At 45.2% G+C, this 11,334-nt stretch overlaps 1 protein-coding gene across 2 annotated transcripts; it reads right to left on the bottom strand.

Annotated features, from left to right (window-relative positions):
- Positions 1-1,625: 1,625 nt before the first annotated feature.
- PGAM5 (PGAM family member 5, mitochondrial serine/threonine protein phosphatase) lies at positions 1,626-10,977 on the bottom strand. 2 transcript variants are annotated; one of them, XM_039560848.1, is made up of 6 exons: positions 10,706-10,977; positions 7,506-7,684; positions 6,114-6,239; positions 5,579-5,667; positions 5,145-5,275; positions 1,626-3,316 (listed from the first exon to the last, which is right to left on the bottom strand). In XM_039560848.1, the coding sequence occupies exons 1-6, from the start codon at positions 10,960-10,962 to the stop codon at positions 3,166-3,168; spliced, it is 933 nt and encodes a 310-aa protein (XP_039416782.1). In that variant the 5' UTR covers positions 10,963-10,977; the 3' UTR covers positions 1,626-3,165. The 2 variants fall into 2 exon arrangements, with proteins under 2 accessions (XP_039416782.1, XP_039416781.1); XM_039560847.1 differs by having other exon boundaries at positions 5,145-5,278.
- Between the last annotated feature and the right edge of the window lie 357 nt (positions 10,978-11,334).

An 11,334-nucleotide genomic window follows, 5' to 3' on the forward strand; every position in this document is an offset into this window, starting at 1 on the left:
ACTTAAACATCTTTTAAAAAAAAAACAAAAAAACAAAAAACACAAACAAAAAAACAGAACCACAAACATAAGCTGCTGTTACCAAGTATTTTAACTGACTTTTTCATAAGGATTTTTTGTTTTTTTTTTTTTATTCAGCAGGCTCCATGGTTTCAAAATATTTTAAGGTCCCCACATACCCCCAGTTTTACTTTAAAAGGTTTGAGACTGGCTTCTTTTCTTGCTGGTTGGTTTTGGGGTTTTAAATAATTTAATGTAAATTACATCTTTATCATTCTGGAGAAATTGATCAGCTGACGTAATTGTCTAATACCATTTTAGAGCCAAGCTGCTGGGGTAAATTGTGGGTGCAGCTGCTGTTCTCGACCCTGGTCCTTCAGAGCTGTGGTACAGTAGCATTGCCCTTTTGCTAAGAGTTTGTTACTGAGCCAGGGAGACTAACACTAGTTCTTTGTCCTTTTTACCTTTATTATGCTTTGCTTTCTTTTTTTAATATTTAAATGTACGTTACTGGTATGTATATGTAGCCAGGCACCCCCACACACACCCCTCCACCCACCCACCATACCCTTGCCTTTCACTTTGTAATCTTGTTTTGGTTCAGTCAGGAGAGTATTTTTTTTAACTGTGTTATACAGTGTGCATTAGTCCAGTTGTACTGCACTTAAGAGGTCATTTTTCTAACAATGTATTACTTCAGCTATGATAAAAATAGCAATTTATGTAGCGATTTGATCATTTGTGATTTTGTGAAGAAAGCCCTTCAACACTGAGCCTGTGGAGACACTTTAAATCAGAGTGATAGTGCTTGAATTGTGTTTTCTTGGCCAAACGTTCACTTTTAAAGGTGCAAAACAATGGTTGTGTTTTTGTTGGTTGTTTTTTAATTAGCAAAGTGTCATGTTAAAAATACAGACTTATCCCACTTTCTATTAAAAACCCAATGAATAGCTGAAAGTGTCACCCTGTGTTCAGCATGGGACGTGGGGAGAAGGAGTGACTCACTGGTTAGTGCAGGCCTTGCTCACACAATACCTGCAGCTGTTGTGTGTGTGCACAGCAACAAAGTGCACACCATCAAAGACTTAAAAGAAGAGTTTTACAGTGTTGAAGAAACAGGAACTCAGACTATGGTAAAAAAGACTTAATTTTCAATTTCATGCTTTCCACCCCCACCTTAAGTGTCACCAAAACTATTGCTAATTTCTGTACCTGGGCAAAGAGGTGGTGTGTCATCTGGTTGCCCACCAAGAGCTTGTTCAGTGACACAGAGGTTGTAGAAGGGGATGTGTGTGAGAGGGTACATGTGCGCACACACAAAAATAAAAACGCACAGAATTTCCATCTTACAGGTGCTGGTGCTCGTGTTCCTCGTGGTGGTGACACAGCCCTGCAAATGGCTGTGCTGAGGCTACAATAGTTCCCCTCTTGGGCAGCTCTGTGGCTGACGACAATTAACTGCTCTGGCTCCCATCTCAAGCTTACATTTCAGATGGTTGGTGAAAGAGCTGTTGCCCTTGAGCAGTGTGGGACATGTCAGCTCTTGCACTGGCAGTCCCCGCAGAGCTCCAGCCACACTTGCTACAGCTGCCCCATGCAGCCATTCAGCTGAAGAGATGGGAAAGAAAGACAGACAAAGTATTTTATTCAAAACGTTTAAAAAGTTAATAGACAAAAACTGATAAATTATTCTCATTGCATCAATGAGAGATACGGCATGATGGTTTCCTCTTGCCCCCACAACCTTACACTACACAACAGTTTGTTCCCTACCAGTCCCTGTTCCTTGAACTTACCCTGATGTAGCAGCAGTTCAGTATCAAGCCCTTAAATCCTCTTCTCCATAGGTTGTGTGCCCTGATTATGTTTCTTACAGCTCTGACAGTATCTCATCAACATCCTTACTGATCAGAGAACCTGTCAAACAAGTTACGTCTGCTGTCCTACTTTTGTTTGCTGTCCTACAGTCTGTCCTCTCTCCCCAAGGCAGACAATGCCTATGGTGAAGTTTTCCAAGCCTCCACCTATTAACCTGAGCCAAGTTTCTACATCGGTTCAGGTGCCCAGCAAGCTTCAGAATGCTTCTGAGCCCTCCCACATACCCAGCAGTGTCAGAGCTGTATGAAGGAGGCACTTGGAGCATTCTGCCCAATGCCTGTCCTATACACTCGGCCTGGACGAGCCATCTCACGGCCACTTGCTCACCATTCTGGCAACAGCAGTTTGCTCCAGTGTTGCAGGACCTGCAGCATCACAACCCTGAACTCTGTGGTGGTATTGCTCTACTCTGAAAGTAAGGAATCAACAAATACAAATCAATGGGAAAGAGCACTCAAAAATACATCAGTAACTGAAAGCACTTTGAGAAGATTGCTGCTCTCCTTTCCTCCCATCTTACTGCTACAGGCTCATCCCTACAGCCTTCTCCAGACCATGTTTTAGTTAAAGGCTTTACAAGACTGAAAAATATTCTTAAGAACATCTTAAAGGACATTCTGAGGATGGTGGAACACTTAATATAAGCATCGGTTAGTTCTAGCACCACAGCTCTGAGTCAAATGGTTTTTTACCCTCTTTCCTTTATGCTCATAACCTCCAGGCACAGTTTACATGGGCTTTTTGGGGGGCAGAGGGGAACAGTGGCAACATCAACATACACACTCAACAGCTTACAAAAACTGAAGCTTTATCCCTTTGTCCTTTGAACAGCAGAATACCCTGTTTATCACTCCTGCAGGCGCTGGAACAAGCTGGCTCACCTTTTGTTTTAGCTGCAGTGTGATACAAGGCTGCTCCCACACCAATCGCTTTCCTGCACAAGAAAAATACCCACAGGAGGAAGCTTTGGTTAGAGAAATTCACAGCGGGGTGGGGGAAAAGTCAGTGCTCTTGCAACTGCTGAGCAGACATTCAATCTCTGTATTCCACAGCTCAGCTTTGAGTTTTGGGGAATACTTAAGGACAGGACAGCTTCAGGCTTACAAAGGTTTCTTCTTTTCTGGACTGAAAGGCAGATATGAATATGAAGGAGAAAAGGGGCTAAAGGACATTTTAAGACAGCATCACATCCCAATGTAATAAAAATCTAGTGGTACTGTAGCAGAATGTGCTAGTGCAAAGAGACTAGAGGCAGCTCCTGGACAGTCATCCATTCATTGTGCTCAGTCAGGTGCGTGTGATTTTGTCTGGAGGCATGAAACCTGTGTCACCCAGTGTTCGAAGGGCCACTCTGCCGTTGGGACGTATCACCAAGTGAGTGATGCTGCCGTTGTTGAGAGACAGTCGCAGCCAACCTTCCGGGGGGAACTGCAGTGCTCTGGTGACAAAAACACACATATTATTAATTCATGAGCAGTTAAATTAACATGCCCTCACAGCATCACCTTCTGTCCCAGATAAGGAGGGGAAGGAGGGGGAAAATCAAAATTGGTGGGCACTGTGCAGCTTGCATACCAATGCCCCCAGTCAGCCTTGGAAAAAAGCCTTTTCTTTGGAACTGATATAAAACCGCAGCATTGGTAACTGGACTGGGGCCAAGAGTGCACTTGGCTAAGCAGAGTGCCCCAGATGGGTGTGATTACTGCTGACAGGATTAGTTCAAGTGGACAGAAGGTAGCAGCTCGAATGCAGCGAGGCTGCCGGGAGTGCTCTGAGCCCCATCACAGACAGAACTGGGGATGGCCCAGGCTCCAGCTGTCCCCAGGAGGCTGCAGCACCACCACACCTCTGCAGCTGGGACAGGGCAGAGGCTGGCTCAGCACCCAAGGGCCACCTCTGCAGAGACGAGGTGGATGTGGCAAACAGTGACTGTCACACTCCAGTTCAGCCACGCCACCACAGCAGAGGCAGTGACACAGGATTCACTCCAATGGCCTGCACGTGCCTACAGAAGAAATTCACCAGAACTACTTTCCATCGGCTACATCGTTCCTCAGGAAGGGCAAGAAAAAGTACCTTGTGCCTTCCACAGCATCACAGCTGGTCTGCAGCCATTCTGAAATTCCTAACTCAACAGCCCCAGGAGCTCCATCAATTGTATTAAACAGCTGGAAAAAATACCATGCTGCCTCAAACAGCTTTTGCCTGTGATACTGAGGAATAACTTGGTTTTGGCTCTTATGACAGTCTTGTAGAAAGCTGAAGAAATTAAATACCACTACAGCCAAGCTAGATTTGAAGTGAATGTTACATGGATTGTCTTCAATTGTCCTATCAGACTGCCTGGAATAGAAGGCACAGAAGAGACATTAAAATGAAGAGGAAAGCAACAGCAAAAAGTATGTAAGTCTTTCAGAAAAAGCCTTGGCAGGAGCAACATGGTATTTTTTAGCATAGCAAAGAATATTCTGTTTACCTGATCAATAATTTTAAGTACAGCAATTTTGAAAGGCTAAAGCAGCCCACAGAGCAGACAGGCCAGCATTTAACTAGCTCAGCTAAATAAAGCTAACTGAAATTGTTGTAGGTATTGATCAGATTAAACTTTAATCACATCTGTCCTGCTCACGACAAATTATCTTACAGAGAGTGCTTTGTTGATGGGGAAGAGGAATAAAACAGACTCAGCTGACTGGACACCGAGACAGGCAAAGATCCAGAACTGTTTTCTCCTTTATGAACAACCTTGACGTTATTGGAAAGATCCACTCTCCCCTTAATCCAATACTGGATGGTACTGCAAAAACACACTAATGCAACTTGAACATAACTCAAAAATATCCATTAGCAAAGAATTCCCAAAACTGAATCAATCTTTAATTATACAGGATCAAATTCATGTCACCTCAAAGAGACGCATCCAGTCAAATGCTCTATTTGTAATGTTTTCCAACAGGCCCAGCCCTCAGGCTTATGGAAGCAGAAGCATATGGTAATTAAAGTGACTGTCCAGATGGACAAAAAAGGTTAAGTTTCACCTATTTAACCATTTTTTGCTTTAGAATTAGAATGAGAAAGTGTTCTAATTTTCAAAAGTGCCTTGATGAAGTTGCAGAAGCAGCTGCTCACAGTGCAGGCACTGATCTCCAACCACTTCAAAGAAGTCAAATCAACACATCTCCTCCCTCAGTGGTGCCAAAAGCCAACCCTGTTCCAGTGAACCCTCCCTTGAGAAGCCCCAGGTGAACAGAGCAGCCAGCCCGTACCTGCACACGATGTAGCGGATGACGTTGGCGTGGCACACAAAGATCTCGTAGCTGTCCTCCTCCTGTTTGGCATCAGCTCTATGAATGAAGTTTCGAAAAGCAGCCTCAATTCGAGCTCCATCTTCGTAATACTGCTAAAGGCACCGAGGTCACAGTTACACACCGCTCAGAGCAGCACGGGCCACTGTCTGCATTCCTGGGGTCTTCTCTCCTCAAGAGCTCTTGGTTATTGGGGTGCACACTTGGGGCTGAACTAATGCTCAAGGGCTGCAGGTTATTTTAACTGTTCTGCACACTTACTGGGGAGGAGGAAAGTATGCAATTATCTAAGGGCTGTGATAAGAAACATCAGCTCAGACACTGCAAGTTACTGCTACTGTCCATACAGAGTATACTGAAAAAAAACATAAAGAAAACTTTAAAGAAAAAGTTACCACAGCTTCTGGTTTCCAGTGGGAGACTGGAGGGTCTGGTTCTATAGGTGCTCCCTCTCTCAGCAGATCAGTACTGATCTTTTTGACTCCTGAAATATTAGATACACAATCAGAAAGGAGTTCACATGCCATTACAAACAGCCCCACAACTCTACAATCAATACATTTTTCACAGTCTTTCTTTGAGGAAGGCTTACTCTCATCCTAAAGTCCGTTTTAGTCTACACACTTCTGTTAAGGGATATGGATCTCTCCAACAAAACTGTTTTGCCATCAGCAAGACAACTTATTCCAACTGTGAACAGAACAGCAAGCTGTTTTCCCTGTCTGTTACACTTTGAAAAAGTGTATTTGTACTTTTAAAGATAAACTGGAAACAAGCAGATTTACGGCTGTAGGTTTCTTTATAAATACAGACATTCACACAGGGCTGGAAAATGGCTAAATAACATCTCAACCTTAAGGACAAGCTTAGAATTCTACTGGAAGCAGTTTTAAGGATCAGAAGACAATGAAAAATTAAGGGAACTCTTACCTGGGAGATGTTTGCTTATAATTTCAGTTGTTTCAGTTGCTCTAGTCATGGAGGAGTGGATAATCTGATCAAATTTTAATCCCAAACTTGCCAGCCTGTGTCCAGTCAGTTCAGCCTGCTCTCGACCTTAAAAAGTACGTTCATTATATAAGTTGGTGACACTCCCTTAAAGACCTCAGGCAAACTACCAAGAGAGTTGTCCAGCAGACATAAAAGGCCTCCATCGATGCCAGGCTTTTCCTTTCAAAAAACAACTGGAAAACATTTTTATTAGAGCCACTGCTTACTCAGGCCAAGCTTACTGGTTGGACAATTTCAAGTCATTCTTCCATTGGTAGGAAAAAAATTGTTTTAATTAAAAAAAAAATCAAAACTTATTCAGCAGCTTTCACTGAAGTATTCAATACCCCTGCTAGCCCCATCCCAAGGACACAACAGACCACTCAGGCCTGACAGTGTGTTGTTGTTCATAAAGGCAACACCAGCTTGGCACAGTTCACAGCACCTGGGCAGCCTCAGGAAGGTTCATCCCACCTTTCATGCAGGCAGGTGAAAAGACAACAGACAGGTTAAGTCACTTACTTAAGGCACAGGATGAGACAGGATTAAGATTATACTTTGTTACCAGTTTAAGACAGCACTTAAGGCCTGCAATTAGCATTTCACTCCTGTTTACACACCAGTACTTGAGATGTGAGTGGAAAAAAAGCCCACAATAAAAATTCTTCCCCCTCTCAAAATAGTGTTGGCACATATATAATCAAGGAAGTGTCCAATGCTTTTAAAGTACACTATTAAAAATAATACTAATTAGCATTTGAGACCTAGTCACAGGATCAGTGAGTTAAGATTAACACCAACAGAGGTTATCCTCATTTCACGTAACTGATTAGCAGTACTCCCAGAAACAGTGACAGCAGCAAAAGTGAAATGTATTTAATTATAAACACTCCAACTGAAAGTCAGAGGTGTTTTCTTTTTAATAAATCAGCAGATTAAATGACAAGAAACACAAGTCACCTTTTAAGAGAAATCCATCTCAATGGAGCAGAGTTTAAAAGCCTCAGCCCTTAGGAATAACATCAGCTGGCATGAAAATTTGCTCAAGCAACCTTAAGATAATTCAGAATTTCCTTTGACAAGTTTCTTTACAACTGAGTGTGTTTAGAACTCTCTAAATCACATCTTAATGTTTGGATCTAGAGGATCAAAAATGAAGAAAACAAACTTACTCATGACATCTTTCTGCCGCAAAGGAATCCAGAAACTGGATTAAGGATTGGCAGCAAGACCCAAAACAGTGCTGAGTTACTGACCTGTACTCATCAGGACAGCACACATGAAAAATAATTTCCTCAAAATGCAAAGTATGATGCTGCTAGTGATACCTACCCAGTGGGGTCAGAGTTCTGTCTTTATCAGCCCGGCCATCCAAATTATACTGGGAATGACGGATAAGGAATATGTGCCTGGTGGCTTTTGCTTTGCAGTGATCTAGGCGAGAGGCAAGTTCTTCTTCCCCGGTTTCTTCATTTTTCTTTTTGAGGTTGATAAGAGCCAGTGGTTCACGTCTAAACAAACACATTTTAAAGAGTCATTTTTAGATTGGGGAGACTAAGAGGCAGGGGAATTTTACAGATATATAGTCTTGCCTTATTTCCAGATATAGCTGAAGAACTAAAACTGACAATTTAGCCACTTGTACCATGAAACTGATTCAAACCTTTCCGTGAAAGGTATAAATAAATGCCTGCATGAAAAAAAAGTTGATGTCATAGGTTAAAAGGCGTGACTTGACAAAGGTAAATTTGCCACTTAGTGCCAGCCACCTGAATTAATTCTTGGGAAACAAAAGCAGTGAACAACAGAAAAACTTGTAGGGTATAATAGTAGGGTTTTTGACAAGAAAAACTAACCAGGAAGGATACCCAGGAAAAGGGGAAAAGGTGTTGACTGACCATTAAAGAAAGAAAATGCTCCATATCTAAAAGGCCCTGTGATAACACCTACACAATTTGCAATTTATCAATCACATTTGCATCAAATGACTAAAAAACCACTCCCCCCAACAACATCCTAGAAAGACTCCAACCTTCTGCAGTGCACATTGGGAATTATTTTCTGCTTTAAACTAGGTCACATCAGGTCTCTCCAGTAAAACTTTTTTTTATTTTTCAGCCTGGAGTGCTTATTTATCCTTCCATCTTTTTCAGCACTCTCTCCCCTCATGCCACTTTAATCTCTCTTCCACTTGTCACAGTGCACACGAGCACCCTGCTCTGCACATCACCCAGACAGCTGACCTGGTTCCTCCTGAGGGCATGGGGATCTTCCCCTGTCCCTGCTATCACAGGTTTAGTGCCACAGATCTCCCACCGCCAGCACCATCCCTGCACCATCATCACCAACCCTGTCCAAACCTTCCCCACATTAGTCTGGGCTGCTCTCTGCACTGATCCTCCACTCCATTAATACAAATCCTTTTGCTATGTCACTCCAGAGCATATTTCATTCATACCAGACATCACTTCTTCCATTATTAAACTTGTTTATTTGATGATAGATTTTTTTAATCAAAAATAATTTTTATTCAGTTTGGGACAAAGTAATTTGCTCATAGAAAATTGCTGTTTCCCATACCTATTTCTCACAGCAAGACTGGCTGTGCAAAGCCCTCCTGCCTCCATTTTGCTTTACTGAACACATGATTTCCATTAAACAATGAGGATCTACACATTCCTCAAGCTGTTGAAGTTCAGCAAGGCATTAAAAATTAAACAATAGTCCAGTAAGAAGAAGTTCTATTGCTATTTCACAGGATACTTCTTTTGATTCACTGGAAACTATACTGCTGGCAAGATACAATGGGAAAACAAAAAAAATCTCTAAAATCATTTCAAGAACATTTGTAAAGCAGCAAAGGGAATAACTCATCTGATATCTGAAATAAAGTATTCCACATGAATGAAACTAGATCTATCCTCACCGAGAACTGAGCTGCACAATTCCTGTGCAAGTGGCACAGACCAATGCAACATCCCAAGTGTGATACCCTATCTGACCAACAACAAGTTTGATATTTGCATTCGTTTGTTTGAAACCTGAAAAGCCATCGGTTGTTAAGAATATTGTACTATCTGGTCATCTGCTCAAGATTTGACCTTCTGAACATTCCCTGCTCCCAAAGAGCAGTGGTCAGATATTCTGTGTATTTATAAGCCATTTAACAACTTTTCTCACTAGGTGCTTCTGCCAACAACATCCAAAAGTCAAGATTAAGATTTCAAGCAGGCCACAGCACACCAACTGGTAGACTGCAAGCAGCAGAAAACAAATTAATCTACGGTAATATATTCACACTCCCACTGTTTGCACACTATGACGAATGCGGATACACTATTCTGAACTGCTAGGAAGTATTATCTGGCCATACTATCTGTCGACAGCTCTGCCACTTACAGCACAATCTCTACTTCCTGGATTGGTTAAAAAAAAAATTACGTGAGTCTGAAAGTACTTTAGAATCCTTGAAGAAAATCAACCATTTAGCAGAACCAGGAAGGCCTGGAGTTGCAGTTAAACAAGCAGCTTTAGTATCCCCCTCAGTGTAACTGTGTAACCAGTTGCAACTTTATTTAATGACGCTTTTATTTTTATCATGGGGGTGTACAGAGACCTATTTATATGAGCATTTGATCCTGTAGCTTCTCAAAAATCAAAACGATGCATTATACAATAAAAATCTGTTAGTGCTTAGGTTTGGATTTACTATGATTAAACTGGAGCCTGACATAAGTCTCCCCTGGGAGATAATTCTAGCAGACAGAAGCTAAATGAGCCAAACCTCAATACAGATATCTGCACGCTCTAATTAAAGATTCAGAAAAAATGTAGTCAACCCTTGCGTGAATGTGTTTCAACGCTGAAGAACACGACTGAGTAGGCTTCAAAGCGCCGCTGCCTTTACAAGGATTTAAGACCGGGCAGCCTCATGGCCAACACGAGCAGCAGGCCCAGTGCCTGCCCAGCACGTGAGAGCGCTTGGCATCCACACAGGAGCTGCTGCCGAGCTGAAAAACCCTGGTGCAGACACAGAGCAACACCGAGACATGGCCAAAAAAAAAAAAAAGGGTACCTCTTCTGCCCAGTGCTTACATTTACCACAAGCCTGAGGCTTGGCAGTCTCGCTGGCTGAAAGCATCAGAATAAAGGGATCTGCACAGGGTAAGTCTCTGAGCTATCCGAACAAAACCCAGCGCTAGCACATCCCTCCACGGCACTCGGGCGCTCCAGCGTTCCACGGGTGTTCACGAACTTCAACTGCATTCTACTCTGAGCGGGTCACCACACGGAATTTCCCCGGGAAACGACTCGTGGGGTCCCTGCCTCGCCTCGGGGCTGCCCCGTGGGGCCGGCGGCTGCTCCCGCAGGGCTCCGGGGCCTCCCGCCCCGAGCCCGTTCCCCCGCGGGGCTCCGGAGGGGGCTCAGGGGAGCTCCCACCGCCCCCGCTGAGCCCCTCCCGACCCCTCACCACAGCTGCGACCTCCCCAGGCGAGGAGGCGGCCCCGCCACCGCATCCCGGCCGCACCCACCTGTCCCAGTTGCTGTCCCAGTAGCTGCCGGTGCCGGCGGGTCTCTCGATCCAGCCGGCGGTCGGTGGGCAGGAGGCGGTGGGCGGCAGCAGCAGCAAGCCGGGCGGCGCGGCGGAGGGCACGGCGGAGCCCCCCGGGCGCGGCTCGCTATCGCCACCGCCGCGGGCGGGCTGCTTGCCCACGACGACGGCGGAGAGCAGGACAGAGCCGCCCGCCAGCCCGCAGGCGGCGAGCGCCAGGGCGCGGCGGACCGACATGGCGGGGCGGCCGCGAGCCCCTCACCGGCGAGCCCGCCCCGCGCCGCCCGCCCCGCCCCAGACGGAGCGCGGCGCGGGGCAAGATTCCTCCGCGAACGGGGAGCACGGGGCTGCACAGACCCCCCCGACCCCCGGCCCTTCACTGACCCTTGCGGGCTCGGCCCGGCCCCCTCTCCCCGAACCGCGGTGCCCGCGGGACTGCACCCGCCTCAGGCCGGGCTCAGGGACTGGTTCTGCCGGGCCGCTCCCAAACCGGTTTCCGCCCCAGCCGGGTCACCGGGTGGGGCTGGGCAGGGGATCCCCGGCAGCCCTGCCTGGTTTAACCGCCTTGTGCGGTCCTTCAGGGTGGAAGAGACCTGTACGTTGAGTCCA

The sequence above is a fragment of the Corvus cornix genome, chromosome 15 (assembly GCF_000738735.6).
Source record: "Corvus cornix cornix isolate S_Up_H32 chromosome 15, ASM73873v5, whole genome shotgun sequence".
Lineage (NCBI taxonomy): Eukaryota > Metazoa > Chordata > Aves > Passeriformes > Corvidae > Corvus > Corvus cornix.